General features: G+C 35.9%; 2 protein-coding genes across 3 annotated transcripts; one reads left to right on the forward strand and one right to left on the reverse strand.

Annotated features, from left to right (window-relative positions):
• The first annotated feature begins 209 nt into the window (after nucleotides 1–209).
• LOC132293636 (uncharacterized) lies at nucleotides 210–14222 on the forward strand. Of its 2 annotated transcripts, XM_059791188.1 has the most exons (9): nucleotides 210–563; nucleotides 1132–1527; nucleotides 1669–2385; nucleotides 3302–4667; nucleotides 5293–5572; nucleotides 6041–6148; nucleotides 6237–6515; nucleotides 10467–10610; nucleotides 13557–14222. In XM_059791188.1, exons 2-9 carry the CDS (start codon nucleotides 1182–1184, stop codon nucleotides 13743–13745), a joined length of 3429 nt encoding a protein of 1142 aa, XP_059647171.1. In that variant the 5' UTR covers nucleotides 210–563; nucleotides 1132–1181; the 3' UTR covers nucleotides 13746–14222. The 2 variants fall into 2 exon arrangements, with proteins under 2 accessions (XP_059647171.1, XP_059647170.1); XM_059791187.1 differs by having other exon boundaries at nucleotides 1132–2385.
• Nucleotides 14223–17845: 3623 nt separating this feature from the next.
• On the reverse strand, nucleotides 17846–20092 carry LOC132285405 (transcription factor MYB54). Its single transcript, XM_059787590.1, has 3 exons — nucleotides 19568–20092; nucleotides 18818–19246; nucleotides 17846–18702 (listed from the first exon to the last, which is right to left on the reverse strand). The coding sequence occupies exons 1-3, from the start codon at nucleotides 19680–19682 to the stop codon at nucleotides 18518–18520; spliced, it is 729 nt and encodes a 242-aa protein (XP_059643573.1). The 5' UTR covers nucleotides 19683–20092; the 3' UTR covers nucleotides 17846–18517.
• Nucleotides 20093–21240: the final 1148 nt, after the last annotated feature.

Genomic DNA, 21240 nt, shown 5'->3' on the forward strand with positions numbered 1-21240 from the left:
CCTAGTATCTTTTACTAGTACTTGTTAATTAATCCATAAGAATAGTTAAAAACAGAAAAAGAGAAAAGGAAAATAAAGTTCAAACATAATCCGCCGTTGGATGAGACTACCATCATCAGTTGTGGATCACAATGAGAAATCCAACGGTAATAATCCAAGGAATACAACCACCTGTTAACTATTCTATCACAGTTTGTTTTCATAATTCTCAATTTTTTTTAATTGTTTAATAATTATTTTCTTTGGCTCCAATGCCATGCTAGGCCTGAGAATTGCAGGCCGAAGGAAAGAGAAGCCAAACCAAACCAAACACAAACCAAACAAACTCATAACCAAGAAGGTGAAAATCAAGACAACCAAACCCTCATTTTTTATTGTATTGCGTTCGTAGTCTGAAGTGGTTTGAGACATTGTCACTAAAATCAATGTTTGGAGACATTGTTGGTTTGTGCTGGCGATGGAATCCGAATCAATAGCCGACGAGACTCCTCCCTGTTTGGCATCAGAGAAATCTTTCTGTACCCTCCTCGATTTTCGCACTCCACATACATCTCCATCGATCTGTAAGATTTCTGATCAAATTTATTGTCTGAGTTTTAAATTTCTAGGGTTTTGCTTATTCTTTGTAGATCTTTGAAATCTAATGGATTTGTGTTGCTGCTTGTGTTTATTGCTCGGAAAATTTTCTAGGGTTTTCCGTCTGTTACCTAGAAAATGTCTGAAAAAGAGAATTGAAGTACGATATTGGATTTTATTATTATTATTCCAAAATATCACTCACCGTCGCTCCACACAGCTTGAAGTTTAGCTTTTTAAAATCTGGAATCCAAATCTCTAGGCTATTCGGTGAGGCTCGCTTCTTTTGATTTTTTGATTTTGATTTTTTTGATTTTCTCCCATTTTCTGGACAAACAACTTATAGTAGGGAAATAGTGACAGTTTAGTGGACCAATTGTACCATCTATTTTGCAATGTAAGCAAAAATATATATTGATTGATTAGTAGGGGTTTGTGGCTTCTTCAACAATGAGTTGATTTTATCCTATTTATTTATGGTTCTGTTACTGTAACATACAATTTGAAATTGAGTTGGGTTTGTAATACAGTTAGCTTATTATTGGTTCATTTCAGATTTGCTGGACTTTTCCTAGTACCTGCTCAAAGGCTTCTAACAGTTCACTATGACAGACTCTAGCTCGGTTGACCACATCCTAGACTTTCTGCGAAGGAACAAGTTTACGAAGGCTGAGGCTGTTTTGCGCAGTGAGCTCAGTGACCGCCCTGATATAAACGAATCCCTTCGAAAACTTGCCCTTGAAGAAGAGGACTCGGTTAAGTTGTTGGGAGAAGAGAATGGTGACAAACCAGCTGCGGAAAACCAAGGAAAAAGTTCTCGAAGCGGTAGTGAAGTTTCGAAGGAACTTATTGTTAAAGAGATAGAATGTAAGACTGAGAGAAATGGGTCCGAGACCAAATGGAAAAATGTTGCCTCTGTTGGGGACAGAATTAAACCTAATGAATTTGATGGTACGAGTGAGAAGAACTTTGTATTTTCTAAAGGTTTAGAGGATACTGTGATTGATTTGTATTCATGGAAGTTCAATCCCAGCAATGGTTCGGTTAATCCTTACCCGAATGATGGTGACACTAACATAAACAATTTTTCAGAGTTTCAGGTTTCTGGAAAATCAAGGATTCTTCCAGCTGAGGTTTCTGATATGGGTAAAGTCAATGCAAAATCTGGAGAAGAAATAAAATTTTCTGGTGAAAGGAGAACATCATGGCTTGGAAGTACTCTCAAAGTCAATCTGGAACAAAAGCGTGAGAGAATTGAAATTAGTGAGCTTAAGGAACTTGATCAGCAACATAAGACCAGTGGTGCATGTTCTAAAGATGATTTTGTGGATAACCCGTGGTCAAGAAGCGATGAACCTGCACATCCATCAGCAGACCCATGGAAAGATTGTTCGGTCAAAACCGTCTTCCCATTTTCCGAAGGAGATGCATCAACTAGTTATGACCTTGCCCTTGGTACTGGTAACAAGAAAGAAGGAAAGAAGAAAGCTGAGATCAGTGACATAAGGTCTGCAATCAAAGAGCAAGTGGATCAGGTTGGAAGAGCTTTGTACTTTGGGAAGACTCAAGGAAGTTATGAGCAAAAGACTATCAGCAGCTTAGGATTTACAGTTGCATCTGAGAATCAGAAAGAAGAGTTACCTAGGTTGCCACCTGTTAAACTCAAGTCGGATGACAAGCCATTGAATATTAATTGGGAGGAAACTTTTGAGCGTGATGGACCTGGTTCAAAGCTCACCATTGCTGACAACACATTCCTTATGGGGTCATTTCTAGATGTTCCTGTCGGACAAGAAGTTAACTCTGCAGGTTTACTCGCATGATAAATATTATCAGCCATAATTATTGCTTACTTAGAGGTCCTCGAACTGCATTCTAACCTAGCAACAGCAGTTGTCTTTTGGTTACACGGGCTTCTTGATTCTAGTCATAACATATTAGGTTTTAGTAATTGCGATATGATTTTTTTTACCTCTGAGTTGTTATGCTTCCTGATAGCTTGTGTTGCAGTTTGTAGTATAACTGTATAAACAAATCACTTAAAATTTCATCTTTACTTGCTCGTGCTTGCTTCTTGTTTTACTTCTTTTATGTTGCAGTTTTGTCTTGCCGGACAATTGATATTTCTACGAGTGTGAGGTATCATCATATGTTAAAATCTGTGGAAGATGTTATGAATGCTGAATCTCACACCAGTCTAAGTTTCCTGATAGCTCATAGTGCAACTTGAAGTATAAGCATATCCCGCATTTTTTATTTTCTATTTTAATTGTTTACTCATTTCTGCATTCTTATTGTGTGCATCTATTGTGCTACATAACAAATTATAACCACAAAGCTTAAGTGTCAGTTGGTAAATACATGTTTTTTAATCAGTATTGGTGCTTGGCTACTTAAAATGGTGGGATTTCATACAATATATGATGTTTGTTATCAATAAAAAAAACCAAAAGAATAAATAGATAAATAAAGTTGCAGGTTTGTGATTGATTTTTGAATCAAAATCATTCTAGATTATTTCTGTTTGGGACGAGTTGGGTTCCATCCGGAAGGGTTACATGTTCTTTTAAAGTCGATGATTGGGTGCTAGAGTTTATAATAAACCTTTTTCAGATTTCCTGTCCTCAGTAGTTTTTTATTTTATTTTATTATTTTTATTTATTGTAATTTTTGCATCCTTCCTTATTTGAAGAAATAAGTATTGATTCATGAAATGATGATCCAGGTGGAAAAAGGCTTGGAGGAGGCAGTTGGCTATCTGTAAGTCAGGGCATTGCGGAGGATGCTTCGGATCTTGTTTCTGGGTTTGCAACTATTGGTGATGGATTGAGCGAATCTGTTGACTATGCAAATGAGTATTGGGACTCTGATGAATATGAGGATGACGATGATGTTGGCTACATGAGACAACCTATTGAAGATGAGACCTGGTTTCTGGCTCATGAAATTGATTACCCAAGTGACAATGAAAAAGGAATGGGACATGGGAGTGTTCCCGACCCTCTAGAAAGAGGTCCAACTAAAGATGAGGATGATGATCAATCATTTGCAGAGGAGGATTCCTACTTCTCTGGTGAGCGATATAGCCAGCCCAAAAATGTCGATCCAGTAAATGCTTCTGATGATGCTATTGGGTTGTCAGTGACTGAAATGTATGGGAGGACTGATGAAAATGATTTAATAGCTCAGTATGATGGACAGTTGATGGATGAAGAGGAACTGAATTTGATGCGTGCAGAACCTGTCTGGCAGGGCTTTGTCACTCAGACAAATGAATTCATCATGTTAGGAGATGGGAAAGTTCTGAATGAGTATGGAAGGCCTCGACGTGATGATGTTTGTTTGGACGATGATCACCACGGTTCAGTTCGATCTATTGGTGTGGGGATTAACAGTGACGCTGCTGATGTTGGCAGTGAAGCACGGGATAGTTTGGTTGGAGGTAGTAGTGAGAGAGACTTAGAGTACTTTCACGATCACAATGTTGGTGTTGGTGGGTCCAGACATTCACAAAATGACTCAGAGAAGTTATATCTTGACAGATCAAACAAGGATAAACAGAGAATAACTAGCCATGATTCTGATAAGTATATAATGGGGAATGATAAGGGTGCATGCACCCAGACAAAAAATCATACAGATGGGGGGTTTTCATTTCCGCCTCCCAGAGATGGGCAGTTGGTGCAGACAGGCTCTGGTAAATCTTTATGGACAAACAAGTGCAATGCTGTTGTTATAAGCGAGGAAACTGATGACTGTTTGAATACTTTGATTGGGACTGATGACATGCTTGCTCCATGGAAGCGAAAAAGCAATGATTCTTCACCTGTCAGGAGTTCAAGGGATGAAAACAATGCCAATGCTGTTGTATCAGCAAACTCTACCTCCTCAACACTTTCAAATTATGGTTATGCTGAAAGAGAGCATATCAAGATTGAAGTGGATGAAAAAATTACTGGTGCAATAGAAGAAGATCCTGGGGTTTTGGAGGATGAAGAGGCAACTGCTGTGCAAGAGCAAGTAAAGCAGATAAAGGCTCAGGAGGAGGAATTTGAAACCTTCAATCTTAAGATTGTGCATAGGAAAAACAGGCATGGCTTCCTTAACCTACAAATTCATCTGAATTATAAATTAATTAATCCTTGTTATCTGCTGGGAAATTTTCCATACTAGGCGTAGAACGTCTACCATTTACAAGAACTGAACCCCATCTACATAAATTTGCAAAACGATCTCTTCATCGATTTTGAAATTGTGATCTTAATTTCATTTTCTTTTCTTTCTTTTTGTGCGTGTAAATCATGTTAAAACATGCATAAAAAATTTATAAAAGTCGTCGAAACTCTGAAGGTAACAATTGTGGTTACATATTGGATAATTTTGCATATTAGGCTTAAGGCTGCTGCTACGTTCACAAATCATTTACTGAAAACTGAAAGTAGTTTGTGAGGGCTTCCGAAATTATAACCTTTTTTTTTGTGAGGATTAGATTTACCACTTGGTCCACTACTCTCAGCAGAATGGGACAAATTACATTTGCAACCAATGTGGCTCTTCAAGTGCCTCCAGTGTGTGCTAAATACTTGCTTGCCCACTCGTCTCTCCTATATTGATTTTCTCACACTGTCAAATGAAGAAGCTACTCACTTTTAACTGTCTTCTTTTCCACTGATTTTTCTGTCGGGAACTCAAGGTTTTCTTCTATTTGATGTTCAGAACTGGCTTCGAGGAGGACAAAAATTTCCATGTTGTTTTAAATTCAGTCATAGCTGGGCGTTATCATGTTACTGAGTATCTTGGATCCGCTGCATTCAGCAAAGCTATTCAAGCACACGACCTTCACACTGGCATGGATGTTTGTGTGAAGATTATAAAGAACAACAAAGATTTTTTTGATCAGAGCCTTGATGAGATAAAGCTCCTCAAGTTTGTCAACAAGCATGATCCTGGTGACAAGTACCATATTCTCCGATTGTATGATTACTTTTATTATAGAGTAAGTTGAGATTTAGTATATTAACCATTACAACTTCTTGGTTATTTTACTCATTAATGTTTTTTTTTGTACTGTATGTAAGTGTACTTGTCCATGCACTCCTTGTGCTGTATGTATTAGATCCATCCCTTTTCCTCTTTTAGTAGGCACTTAATGTGAGGGTGAGGTGCATATTATACTTGTATTGTCATCCACCTCCAATAGGGTTGACCTATTCGATTTACTGCTAATTTTGCTTCTCAGAGGCAAACACATTTTATCTTTGCTCACTAAAGAATTGCAATTTTGACTGCTTTCTTCTGAATGCATTTGCCTTTTGAAATCACAATTCATGTGACGTTGTTTGGATATGCCTCTCATGCTAGTGCATTTTAGCTGCATGATTTTATTTGTTTATCAGTTCCAAGTATATTATAAATGTTTATTGCATGGCAAATTTGTCTTACTTAACTTCCTTTATATGTGCAGGAGCATTTATTAATTGTATGTGAACTTTTAAAGGCAAATTTATATGAATTTCATAAATTTAATAGAGAATCTGGAGGGGAGGTTTACTTCACAATGCCAAGATTACAGGTTTGTTGGGTGCTAATTTTTCTGAGGGTTTTCTTTATCTTTTTTCCCCATTGATGTGGTTAGCTTCATTTTGAATTGATCTGTGCAGTCGATTACGAGGCAGTGTCTGGAGGCACTTCAATTCTTGCATGGTCTAGGCCTTATACATTGTGATCTGAAGCCTGAAAATATTTTGGTGAAAAGCTACAGTAGATGTGAGGTGAAGGTCATTGATCTTGGAAGTAGTTGTTTTGAAACAGATCATCTCTGCTCATACGTTCAATCTAGGTCCTACCGTGCACCAGAGGTTATTTTGGGACTTCCGTATGATAAAAAGATAGATATTTGGTCACTTGGCTGCATCTTGGCAGAACTTTGCACTGGCAATGTAAGTTCTTTCCATCCAAAATTATTTACTTAGGCATTTTATTTATGTCTCTCCGTGAAGTTTGAGCTGTAAGATCTATTAGATATAGTTATTATTGTTGCTTTGATTTTCTTTTCTTATATTAATAATCTTGTGAACTATAATGCAACTTATCAGTGTAAAAATTCGCATCTCACATATAAGAAAAGAAATATGATAATAGGTATACACCGGATAACCTCATTACACCACATAAAGATATGACATCGAATCATGATCGCCTCAAACTAAACATACACAACCAGAATTAAAAGCATTTTTCAAGCCGTACAGAGCTGATTTAATAAGAAGAGCATACAAAATTGCGATGAGAACATTGGATAACTCACCGATTATTTCAAAACATCTGTGATATGGAAATTTGAACATTAAAAAAATTGAGCATGTTTTGTGGAACTCATTGGAGCAACTGAAATTCCATTAACAGTAGCAAAGAACTGTGATTGCCAACATAACCAGGTTGAGCCTACGAAATTAGGATTTTGGCACATCGAACACCATAAAAACTATCTTAGCAGGGGGATGAAACATAGGATTTAGAGTTAAACCACATGGGTCCCACTGTGTCTGCACACTATTTGTATGCTTGTTCATTTTATTTTTCCTACTTCTACAATTAAAGTGGTTTGGGCAGATTAGAAAAGGAGAAGAAGAGAAAGGAAAGGGAAAAAAGAAAAGAAGAAAAGGAAACAGAGGGAGTATGGTTAGGGTTTTGGTTTGTATTCATGTTCCTTTTGAATATTTCTACTTGCATCAACAATCTTGGATTGAGCCTCCTTTAGCACTTATTTTGTAACAATGTAGTGATTCAACTTCGACCTTCCTTCTAATAGTAGCTGGTAGCTGAAGATGCTTTTGGTTCATCATCTAAGCCGTGTTGATCCTTGGTAGCTTGATCTTTTCATTTTAGAATGGTTTTAAATAGTTTCCTTCAATTTTAACACCTAACGTGTGTAATTTTGGGTTTCAATTTACACTAGAAGAAGAATCATTTGATCCATTTGATTGATTTAGTGGTTGCAGAAATGAAACCCTTGTACCTCAGTTTGCATCATCAAGCCTTTTAACTTTAGGTGACCTTTTCCAAATTGAGACACTAAATATTCTAATAATTGGCAATCTCAAATATTTCTCAATGCCAAACACCACCAAGAATGTACACCATACTCTATAATGGCAGCCAAAGAAACTCTCACCTTATATTAAATCAGCTTCGAATCGAACCGGTGTTTGCCAGGGGTCCTGCACAACTTGACTTAGAGTCTTTGGTACAACATATATATATTTTTAATATGCTCCATTATCCACTTGCTGTCCTGTTTTTAGTTTAAAATTTCACAGAAGTTATCGTGATAATTCATGGATATGTACTTCTATGGAGCTTAGCTTTCATCTTTTGCCACATGCTCAACGGGACTGTCCTGATCTTCTTATTCATCAACGTCAAACCACCATCTTTGCTGATCCCACTAGTTTCAATTTAACAAACCACATTCTACACTCATCCGTTATATTGTTCAAACCAATATACCCAATGGAAGCAAGCGACCTGGAGTAACAATCAACACTTTAAATCTAGAATCTCTCTCTCTCTCTTAACTCTCACTCCTCATTTATTATTTTATATATATGTGTGTGTGTGTGTGATATTATTTCCAGTATATGTCCTTTTCAAAGTCTCTTGTCCAAGCATGGAATTCTTTTATTTTACTGCCTTGAGCAGCCTCGAATTGTTTCCTGTGAGAAGGATGTGCATGGTAGTTGATTTCTTGGTCCTTTTGATTTTAATTTTCTTACCATTGTTGTTACTTGGGATTTTCTCCTTGCGCATTGAATGCTGCTGCATCGTCATCAATGGGTTAAAGAATTTGACATAAGATTTTTTCTCTCATGTTATAACCTTAAGCTGCTCTATAATTCAAAAAAGAATCTCATCTTTATGGCTAAAAGTCAATTTCCCTTTAATCAAATCTTTTTAAACACGTAAACATGATTCCAGAATCTGCTGTGATACCAAACTAATGTAGAACAAGTGCATAGCAATTCTCTCAGGCATACTATCAAAATTTGAATCAGGATATCATTATAACGGGCTTTCTGGGGTTACTTTCTATTGGTTTTTTTGACTAAATGCTGGTGGAGGTATTGAGGCTTTAATTCAAAAAATAGCGATGTTTTGAGGTTTTAATTAGACTGGAGAAGTTTGGGGACCGTTCTTGGTGTTGTAACAATAGCAGTTCAGAGTAGTTTTGGGTTCTTATAGCATTATGCTGTGGTTCGATGATGAGGTGGAAGAGGTTGGGCTTGTGAGATGATTTTTAAGGGTAGGAAAGGGGTTAATACAGATTGGGTTGTGGGATTTTTAAGGGTTAAAAAGATCAGAAAAATTAAAGAAAATAAGAAGAAAGAAGTCAGGTATCACACTTTGATTTCATAGGGCATCACATATGGGGTTAGAAATGTATCAAACAATCCCAAAAAACCTTCTCAAAATTCGATGTTGAATTAATTTGACTGGTAAAACCTATACATACCTACTAAAAGCATATATGAAAACCCAATATCAGAATTCATCCAGAATATGAGCCAAGGAAACTAGTACTACTACGACCCACATCAGCAAATCTTGACATACTTATGCTTATTTACTGGAATAAGAAAATCTTGGCTTACCAAATTATCATTGGCTCTTAAAACTGATTATACACTTGAGTAAATTTAAACCAACAGCTAACTAACTAGGAAAAAATAAAAAACGAAAAAACGAAAAAGAAAAAGAAAAAGAAAAAGAAAAGGAAAAAGAAAAAACATAAAAAACAACTCAAATCAAACTAGCACTGGGCTAAGCAAGGTTCCAAGTGAGTCTACCTTTGAAATCCAACCAATTTCCATGATTGTTTTCTTCTTTGAGCTTTCTTTTTCAACTTCTATGAAATTGTCTCACCAAAATATCAAAACAGAATGAGAAAGTTAAAAAAAAAAAAAAAGGAGGAAAAGAAAAAGAAAAAGAAAAGAAAAGAAGAAGTGAACATTAATTTTAAAATTGATTATGACTTATCAAAAAAAAAAAAAAATTTAAAAATTGATTATGGAGTGTTTAAACCTCATGGTGCCAAGCTTAAGATTGCTGGTTCGAGTCTAAAGAGAGTCACTTGCAAAATAATGCAAAAAATTGTTTTTATATTTGTATCCTTATTTGATGGGCACCAATGCTTGGTAATAATTTTGGAGTGGTTAAAGTTTTTATTGATTGCTAAACTAAGAAATCTTAGATTTTACTTCATAAGTTCTAAATTCTGTGAGGGGTGGGCCTTGGTGCAATAGGAATGTTGCTCCATTGTGACCTAGAGGTCATGGGTTCGAAACCGGAGACAGCCTCTCCATGCAGAGGTAGGGCTGTGCACATCTGACCCTCCCCAGATGCTGCAATGGCGGGATACTCGTGCATTGGGTGACCCCTACCCCTAAAGTTCTATATATTGTCAAAAATTAGAACTACTGTTACATCGTCTTTCCTGTTTGTAAAAAGTTTAAAAAGCTGACAGGCAATACGTAAACAAGCACCAAGAAAATGTTCAATTTTTGATGTACTGAGTTCTATTTTATTATGTGTTGTAAAACAAATTCCTTTCATATCGTGCCAATTTTACGGTACATTTAGTGTTATGACTACTCACATCGGCAAATATATGAACCGTGAAAGTAACTGGCATGTTTTGACTCTTAGAATAATGAGGATTATACCGAAATGGATCGTCTTAATATAACATAGTTTCTCATATCCGAATGTAGATGAATATATAGAGCATCTTCAGACTCATCTTAATTGAATTTGTTTTGAGATAAATTTCCCTGCTGTTAGTATTTATGACACAACGGTTCAAACATTAATTGAAGTCTACTATGGTGCAGGTCCTTTTCCAAAATGATTCACCTGCTACATTACTTGCTCGGGTAATTGGAATAATAGGTTCCATTGACCAAGACATGCTTGCCAAAGGACGAGACACATACAAATATTTCTCCAAAAATCACATGCTATATGAACGGAACCAGGTAATAATCCTTCTTTCTTGTTATGTTTTTATTTATTAATTTTCTTTTTAACTTTTGGAAATCTAACTGGTCAGCTTTCTCCATCGCATTTAATTTTAATGCTTTGTGATATATTATGAGTATGCACAAGAAGGATATTCCTCGGGATTTGGTATCCAACAAGGGGACCATAAACCTGATTGAATAGCAAGTGTCTTATTTCTCTTTTCTTGCATTTTTAAAGCTCATTAAAATTCGTTTATGCACTTTTCATATGTATACATTCACCCATGCCAATGATTGATTTTGCAATGGTGTCAACTGCATTATTTGGTCCACTTCTCGGCAAGAAATGTGTTCTTTTCTTGAAAAAGCTGTTTTTTTTGGTGAAGTATGTAATAGAATATGGCTGGCACACTAAGTATTATCCTTTTGGGTTTAAGTGCACTTAACACCCCTTGAGTATACGCCACATTACACGATCACCCCCTACTTTTTAAAATGATCCATATCACCCCCTAATTTTGAAAAAAGGTGCAAATATCCCCCTCAAACCACTTTTTGTGACATGTGACATATAGTAATTGTATTATGCTCTTTTTGCACGTTTAACATTCTGAAAATACCCCTAGCTAGTTTAATATATATTTTTGCCACGCAACACCGTCGTTTCTATACCATCGAAGCCGAAATGCAACCAAACAACCTTGCTAACCCGTTTGCTTAGGTGGGCGCCACATCTCAACTGCTTGACCAATCCCCACTGACTCTTCCTTCCACTCCCTCCACTGCTCACTACCTCACCGCTGACCACCGCCAGTGCTCCACCAAAGACATCGGAACCGGAGCGCGTCAGCTCTGCCTCTTCTTGATTGCACTCATCTCCAGCTCCAGCGTAAACTTCACCGGTCCGAACATGGAACACCTGCTGCCAAGACTTTGCTGACATCGACGTGATCGTCATGATATTCACCTTCCAAATCGGCGACGGCTCACACTTGACACCGTATGACCTGTTCTGGTACGCCTCCAAACTCAAAACCTGAACGAGTTGGAACGGTTCTTGCAAACGAACCGGTCCGGTTCACTGCTCAATTTATCATAGCTCTGATCAGTCTGAGATTTATGAAAAGATGCCGATTGGACGCTTAGGTAGGTACGCGTTGAGTTCGTCTTCGTCGTAAGGGATGATTATTCCACAGAAGATGATGTTGTCGGAGTGGTTGCTTTGGGAGGTTAGGTTACCGAAAAATTCGAATAGATCTTGATCTATGGAGGCTCGTGGAGTAGTACTCTGGTCTTGATCATGATGGTCGTGGATTGGGAGGTTGCGGAGAGAATGTCTTCGTCTTCTTCAGATTTTTGGAAAGTGGAGTTGGTCTTGTCTTCTTCCATTGTTTCAGTCTTTTAGAGGAGTGAGTTGGGGAGAGAGATGAAAGAGAAAGATGGGCGAGGAAAGTGTGGGAAGAGAGTTTGTCTAGTGGATTATATACATCCGGGAGAGAGAGAGAGGATGCGTCCTTGGGCATGTAATTCTGCTAGAAGTATACATATACTGTAATATATATATATATATATATATATAGAGAGAGAGAGAGAGAGAGAGAGAGAGAGCGTCCTTGGGTGTGTACTGTGATGGCTTCTAGAAAGACTAGAATATAGAGGGAAGGGACTGAGAAATTGAATAAAATATAGGAGAGGGGTCTGGTAATGGAAGACTAACGTAAAAGAGCAAAATGGCTAAACAAGAGGAACCATATAGATAGAACTTTGAAAGCTGCTTTGGTGTATGGGGATCAGATACCCAAAACCACATCAAATGGACAAATGTCCAATTTGGTCCTTTCTCATTTGGATATTTTTTAAAATAATGTAAGAAATATTGTTGTAAGGGTATTTAGGTATTAACACGAGTTAATGTGTTAGGAGGTCCTTATTTGCATGCCTTTTAAACTTGAGGGAGTTTATTGAACATCAGGGGATGCACTGTAAGGATAGTAGATGGGTGATAAGTGCACTTAACACTATCCTTTTTAATAGCTGCACTGTGGCATGTTAGCATTTCGAACACCAAAGAGCTATGTTACCTGGACTCGGGTATGTGTATTGGGTGTGGGTGTGTGTCTTCAGTGTCAGACCTCCTTGATTCTCAAATTTAGGATACAGGATATGTGTCCAAAAGTTGGACAGGGGAATACTACAGATGTAAATATATTATTTGTCTTGTTATTGTTTTATAAAAACATACCCAAATTAAATGGGATGTAGTAAAAGAAAACGGTTTCCATCTCTCATAGATGGGAAAGTCATCTCTACTATTATTTGAGATTTTTCTTCTTTTCCAATCATGTCATGTGAAGGATAGGGCGTCCGATTTGGGTTTGTGTGTCTGATACATATCTATCCGTACGCATGCGGCCATGCCAATGTTGTGTCGTGTAGACACGAGTAAGTGAAGGAAATAGGAGAGTCCATTTAACAGAGCCAGATTATGCAGCCCCCTTTTCTATGAGCATCTGAGTCCACTTCTCTTATAAGTTCTCCAATGAGTACATTTCATTGTCAGACTCAAGGCTGTATCCTATCTAATATTGTCTAAAATCTTCACGTGTTTTGGATCAGAAATCAATTCTGGATATTTTGCGAACAAGATTTTTTTAGTTTTTCATAACCAACCTCATGTATAATTCATATAGTAATTTTGATGGTGGCATTGGAGGAAACATTATCCCTTGAATGTGGATCTAATTGAATAAATGTAGCTGTTTGACCTTTTAGAGGATATAATATTTCCTCAGTCTTGCTGTTGTTACGTTGGTGGTTTCATTGATTCCATTGCGTGGGTCAGATATGTGGACAAAAAAAAAAATCAATATTAATCTAAATACAAGATTGATAATATTTCAAGCGGTGATGGAATTTTCTTTCATTTATTAAAAGTGATGGCATTTTACTGATTTTTTTCAGGACACCAACAGATTGGAATACCTAATTCCCAAAAAGACATCCTTAAGGCACCGATTGCCAATGGGGGACCAGGGTTTCATTGATTTTGTTGGTCATCTGCTTGAAATAAACCCAAAGAAGCGCCCTTCTGCATTGGAGGCTCTAAAACATCCATGGCTATCTTACCCATACGAACCCATATCATCTTGAACCAAGATTTCCGTGGTGGAAACAACCTGCTGCTATTTCCCCCTTCCTTGGATTTGACTGTTGAGGAAAGCTGTCCCACTTGATTCCTGATCAGAATTGGCTCTGTATTTAAATCGATCGTCTACAGATTACCCCTTGGAGTGCCTGCAGAATTGCATTGAAAGGTGTGTTTGATTTTATTGGTGATATCTATCTTTCCTTCCCCATTATCGAGTTGTATTTCAATTTACCGTAATCAAGAATGTGATCTTGCAAGCGTCGTGTAATTCTAGGATTCTTTCATTTGTTTGGTCTGGTGGAAAGGGGAATCAATCTTGTTGTACATGATGTGCGATAATTCCTTTAGGTTTATTTAGTAATAGCTTGTGAAATAGTTTTTTTTTTTTCAAGCTTGGAGCAAGCCCAGTGAGAACATTATTGGGTATTTAATGGTTTTGAAGTGCTGTCCTGTTTAACTGGGCTCTTGGTCTTTCTCTACATTCAGGAGCATGCCCTGTCCCTGTCCCTGACTCAAGTGATCTAAAATGTTTGTTGCTTTTCTTCCCCGGTGGAAGGGCCGAGTGTTGAAGCTTGAAATGTTTGTTGCTTTAATGTAGTAGGGTAAACTCAACTGATTTGAAATGTTTGTTGCTTTTCCTCCCCGGTGGAAAGGCCGAGCGTTGAAGCTTGAAATGTTTGTTGCTTTAATGTAGTAGGGTAAGGCATGAGCTGGTATGTTTTCTTGTTGCAGTAGTAGTAATGGACGCTAAAGGTGAAGGATAAAATAAAGTTTTGAAACCATTAGGTACGTATATCAGAAAACTGGTTCGCACCTTAGATGTTTTTGTCCCCTTCATTTTTTTTTTTTTTTTTTTAATTTTTTTAATTTATTTTTCAATAATTGATTACTTCAAATGTTCAAAGCTAAGCGAGAGGTTCACTTTTTACATGGGCTTCATGATACCCCAAGTAGGATGAAATTGGCACTCTTTTCAGTATTTTTGGACATCATTGGAATAAAGAGAAGTGGGATATTTTTTTAAAAAAATTATCCCTTTCATTTTCCAGTGTTCGTTTGAACGAAAAGTTGTATAAGATTTTACACCTTTTGGAGCAAAAATGACTTGCTAATCTAAAATCCCTAGATCATTATACTTAATAGCAGTTGTGGCTGTCTTGGCCATCGTCCTGTACCTTGCGGAACTCTCACCAAGACAAATAAATACACACACATATACATATAAAGACAGACAAAAATTGTGGTCATTCCCTTATTTCCTCTGCTGCAGGAGCTTCCTCAATTTCTTAATCGTCAATATAAATCCACAGGTCACTTTTACTACTCTCTTTCTATGTATTATATACATATGCATACATGTATGTGAATGTAATTCATTTCTTATGCCACCATATTATGCATTTTGAAAATGTTTTCAAGATGCAAGTGAAACACTTTAAAATTAAATAAAAATGTATTTTACGTTTAATTGATACAAATGGAGCGTTCAATAGGACTGCCCTTTGGGGGTCGGTGGCTGCCTACTCTAAATACTAAGAGCATCTTCAACAGTGTGTTAAAAATTATTTTTGTGTGAAAATACAATGTTTAAACTTTTTTTTTCCCCCTCTAATATATTGTCCCCTTATCAATATGTAAAATTGTTGTGTATTTTGCACAATCCTTTTACATAGTTACATCAACATATTTTCTCTTTCACCCTTTTTTCTTATTTCATTAACAAATTAATCATATATTAAGTAGGTTTGTAAAAGTTATGTGGGGTGAATCATATGTTAAGTAGGTTTGTAAAAGTTGTGTGGGGTCTTGGGCAAGCAATGACTCGAGTTAAAAATAATTAGTCCAATTTTTTTGTATAAATCTACTAAGACATCAAATTTACACAAATATATATATATATATATATATATATATAGACAACCATGCTCTAAGCTTGATGTTATTGACCCGAGAGGTTATGCTACACAAGCAAACAATAGATATGACATAACAGTTTGCATGGACCAGGAACATAGTACATTATTAAGCTGGATTTGGCGAGGTTCCGTTGGAACCTGTCAAATCGGAGCTCAATTGTGCTTGGGTTGGCCAAGAGGCCCAAGACATATTGTCAGAGTATTGTACAACCAGGTGCGTGAAAGAGGCCCGTAGGCCTACCCAACTCCAAAGCTCTTCGGGCCAAACATTCGCGTGCCCATTGGGCCTAGCCTGAATTGATCCCTGTCAGAACTTCTTATCATCATCATGCGAAGCTTCATGCATCTAATCAAATGTTCTGAAATTCTTAGTAATTGAATCAAGTGGACAAATGTTCTATATATATATATATATATATATATATATAGGTAAAATTAACAACCTATGATTGATTTTCTAAGGATTATTACCATGTGGTTTAGTTGGTAGATCGTCCAATGCCAACTCACCTAGCCTGTTGGTTTATTACTAAAATCCTAAACCATTGGACCAAGGTTTGAAACTTGGTACCTATATATATGATGGTAGATTGTCTAACGTCCTGTGCGAGTGTGCCCGTATTTGAGTTCTCCTTCTAATTTGCTAGGAAAAAATAAAAAAAAAAAACGAAAAAGAAAAAGATGGACTCACTAGGTATGGCATGGGTAAAATGGATTAGATTCGTCCTTCCAACATTCGTGTTCATATATTAGGAAAACACTTTTAAGAAGGTGAGAATATATTTCACAGTTTTTAGTTCTAACTTTGAAGGACGTATTTTTATAGAATCATGTACTATGAAGAAGTATCATCAGCACCTTGTCCTAAGAAGAATTACTGTCAAGAAGCATAACTTCTAACCTAGATGGTACAAGTTCTTCCTCTCGAAAGAAAAGATCTAGAACAATTCGAGCCCCGAAATTTGGACTATTCAAATATTGAGTTTTGGAATTTTTATAGAGTTATAATTAGCACAGGTGTTTGTAGCAACAGGTATATATCAATATATTAGATATATCAACATCTGAAAATTGGATTCAGTATCCATGTCACTAAGAAAGGTCATGATGAATTTAATTAAATGTGCGACAAAATGACGTATAAGTTGTTTCACACCACTTCAATGCTCCATGAACAATTCAGAGGGTGACATGTACGGAACAACTATTAGTCTATAGTGTATAGTCTAAGTCTATTGTCTATACTGATGACTAGGTCAGGGCTTCATTATCTTGTATCTTGAAATTAATCCCAAGTCAGAATTAGTAAGGATATATATATGGAGTATATAAAATTATAATGCTCAATTTCATAATGAGATCCCAGAAAATATATGCATGGTTGAAAATTATGTGGATGGTTAGAATCTCATGCATCAACATCTAACAGTTTCAGAACTAGAAACAAAAACAAGTACTTTGTTTGTATCTGGAAAGTGAGTTCACTGAGAAGTACTTAGGGTTTGAAGGAACCAAGTGAAGCACAAAATGAATTCCTATTAAATAATTTTCAAAAAAAAAAAAAAAATGGATGTGTCATATGGGTAGAAAAGCAAAACTCAATGAGAACCTAACTGTCTACAATGTCAAGGGCAAGTAGTGGGCAACTGAGGCACTACTATATAAAATGAATGAATGCTTGCACAATCTGGTATATATATAGCCAGAAAATGGAAAAATGGATTCCTACAATGGTTCGCCATATCTTTTTTCAAGTTCGACTCATATCGAGTCCGTTACACTGTGATCGCGACTGATATCATACTGCGAACCATTACAACCATAGCCATGTACGTAGTTCTTATACTCTGTTTTCTACATGCAAAACTTAGCAGGAAAAAGAAAAAAATTTGTACACATGAAGAGATGCCGGAGATCACAAGTCCTAGCTTAATTACGAGAGAGAGAGAGAGAGAGAGAGAGAGAGAGAATCTTCCATTTTTAATTATTATTATTTTGGGACATACATGTGGTCGTCCTTGAAATAGAGAAGTAAAATAAAAATTAAAAAAGAAGAAAAGAAAAAGCAATTGAATTTTTTTTTCGGTAATTAAAGCAATTGAAATTTGATCGATAATAATATTGGATTACCTAGCTTTAATAATATTTTTTTGTTTGTTTCAATCTTGGTTAAATGCTATCAAAATGATATGATATTACAAGCAACAGAAGTATTTTAAAAGCAGATTACATGGAACAAACTTATCCAATGCCACTCACTGTATCATATGTGTGCGCGCGCGCGCGCATTACTGTATAGAGTATTATAGTTCATATGGATCAACAACCATGAATCATATTTGCTTGAATGTTCTGAAAAAAAATAAGGAAAAAAAAACCCATATGAATCATTGTTGTAGCTCTTTCAGCAAATGCTCGACTTCCCTATGCGAAGCCTTGAGTGTATTAGCTTTCTCACATTTATAAATTAAACTTTCTTTCCCTACCCAAAAAAAAACAAAAAAAAAAAGAAAACCATCAATCAATAATTTCCTAGATGTTACTTCTTAGCTGCAATACTTGTGGTTTTAAAAACAAACCAACAAAAAAGGAAGAGATAGAGATGTTATACTCATGGTTTTACAACAACTTCTCCTGCTGCTATTAATTTCTCGATCCCTCATTTGAGTTTACATACAACATATGCCTCTTCATGCATATATATATATATATATATAAGTTCTCTCTCACTAAAGTGATGTATAACAACTACGCAGAGTTCTAGTTAGTCACACTAAATGTGTAGAAGTATATGCATATGCAGGTGAATCTTGTATAATGATTTATCATATACCATGCATCAAGATCTAGCACTAGAGTTACGAAGAGCTTCCAACTGACAAGAAATCTATGAATGAGACCCCGGCACTGGAACTGCTCTGCTGTGTCGCCGCTTCCTGTTCCACCTCCTCCTCATCTCTTATGCCATGATCAATCACTTCACTTCTATTACAGTCGGTATTTACTTGGAGAAAATCATAAAACTCCGCAGGGTGACTACTATCTGAAACAATAGAAAACAAAGTTAAATTCTTCAAAAGAACTACGGCAAAAAAAACAAATGAAACTATATATAACACATTTCGGAGTGAATTATTCTACTATAAATTAATTGTTACCTTCTTGCATCTTCACATGATGAATCAGATTGTCCGAGTTGAGCTCCTTAAAATTTGAATAATAATTATCAACTGAGATAGGGTATTCAAATCTTTTAGGGTAATTATCAACAAAAGAAACAAAATTCCTGGCTTCACAGCTCATCTGCAGATGTTGTTGTGATGGGGATTTTGGCCCACTTACTAATGTTTGAGCAGCCCTCTTCGCGAACAACCTCGACCTTTCCCTGCATCTTCTTGCCATGATGACATGCCAGTGATTCTTCACTGCGTTATCAGTCCGACCAGGGAATAGTCTTGCGATAATAGCCCATCGATTCCCATGAATCCGGTGAGAAGCAAGAAGCCTTTCTTCCTCCTCCTCCGTGAAAGGGCTTCGATTGATTCTTGGATCCAACTGATTGAACCATCTCAACCTACAACTCTTCCCTAAAAAAAAGAATGTTTGTGCATGTGTTAGTTAAATATTGAGAAATTAAGTTAAGGTTAGTTATTTTATTTAATGAATTATATTTGTTCTAAGATCCTGATCTCTACTTGCTTAATATTGTTGATACTAAAAACTTGGTATATAGTAAGAAATATGAATTGTATTTACAGTTGATATATATATATATATATATATATATATATATATATATATATATACTAGTAAATATCAATATTCAGTGACAATCAATAAGAAATGAAAAGGCAATATCTCTAGCTAGGTTATATAAAATCAGTACTGTGATATATGTTGATGATTACCTGATCTTCCTTGTAGCTTTTCGGCTATGGCGTTCCAGTTATGAGGTCCGTAACGCTCCACCAATTCCCTGAGCTTCTCATCCTCAGCAGGCCTCCAATGGCCTCTGGTGCACATCTGATCTGATGAGATCTTCTTGATAAAAATATATATAAATAGATACTACAAACTGAAAACCCTAAATTGTCCTATTTCCTTGTGTTCTAACTGTCTTTTTGATCATTAGCTATCACAACAAAACAAGTCTTCATCAACAACAATATGATTCTGAAAGACAAAATCAAAGAGATATATGGATCTAGTGGTTGCAGGAAGAGAGAGAAGCTAGGATCGATGATAATCTATTAGTAATTTAGAATATATATATATATATATATATATATTCATGATATTGAATATGTGTGTGTGTTAATCTATGGTGGTGATATGTTTTCGAAAGGCAGATAGATCCCAACAGAATATAAGGGTGAGATGAGAAGTGTTTTCCGTTAGGGAGTGGGAGGGTTTGGACAGACCTCTACCAGCGATTGATGCAACGTCTAGGCTAACAAACACACCCTATAAGTACTTATATATATATATATATATATATATATATATATATATATATATCTATATGAGAGAGAGAGAAAGGTTGCTTGGTGGGGTGATTTTCGTTCTCCTTTCAACGTCTTTCCAAGTTTCTAACCTACTTATAACCCACCAAAGCATTTTAATTTCTCTGTATAAACATTTATGTATACATACTATTATATTTGTATTAGAGATAAAACTGGTGTATGTAAAGTTAATTGTGAAACTAATTTAGATCCATAAACTGCATGTTTGGATTTGAATAGTATAATGTCTAACCTAAATAAAATCTAACAGTAACCCTAATCTAAATTAAGTGGATTGATATATATTTAATATATAATAATTAACTAGTATATATATAAATATATATGAAATGATATGATATTAGCAAAGGTTGGTATTATTGTTAGACCTTAGTGATGAAGTACGTATGTAATGCGTTTTTAGGTCTTTGATCAACTTTCAGACCTAACTAACAAATTAGCTTAAAACCTTAGAAGTGCACGTGGAGATTGGGACACCCATCATTAACCTGCTTCTTTTATCAGTCAAACAACTGATCTCTCTTCTAGGTGTGAAGTTGCTGTTAAAAAAAAGGGTACAGAATTACAAAACTACCTTAATTATAACCTTAATCAATTCATCATTCTTCATAATACCTCTCTACAGTTTAGTTCCCATGCACTCTATAGTACTATTTCTTGGTTCAACATTATATATACTTGGTACAACCCAACTTAATTGCCTCCTTTCTTGAAAACGTTTGCAAGATCTTCCATGAACAGACAATGAGCCTTGGCTCAAATTTTAAAGAGTTGAAAGTTTTCGACTCAATGAGCCTGTCCAGCTTGATGGTGGAGGTAGACTTGTCAAAACGGATTGGATTTTGATCCGAATTTGAGTCAATAAATAAAAATATGAATTAGAACATTCAATCATTACTTATCGGAAAAAAAAAAAAAAAAAATTCAATCTGGTAAACTGTTAGCGATCCAAATCCAATAATTCATTAGTTAGACAAATCAAATATGAATTATGGTTGATTTGATCCTATAATATATAATCCGATATGATATAATATCATATATATATATATATA

Source organism: Cornus florida, unplaced genomic scaffold (genome assembly GCF_030987335.1).
Source record: "Cornus florida cultivar Cherokee Brave unplaced genomic scaffold, ASM3098733v1 CherokeeBrave_3.0.0_Hap2_Chr02, whole genome shotgun sequence".
Lineage (NCBI taxonomy): Eukaryota > Viridiplantae > Streptophyta > Magnoliopsida > Cornales > Cornaceae > Cornus > Cornus florida.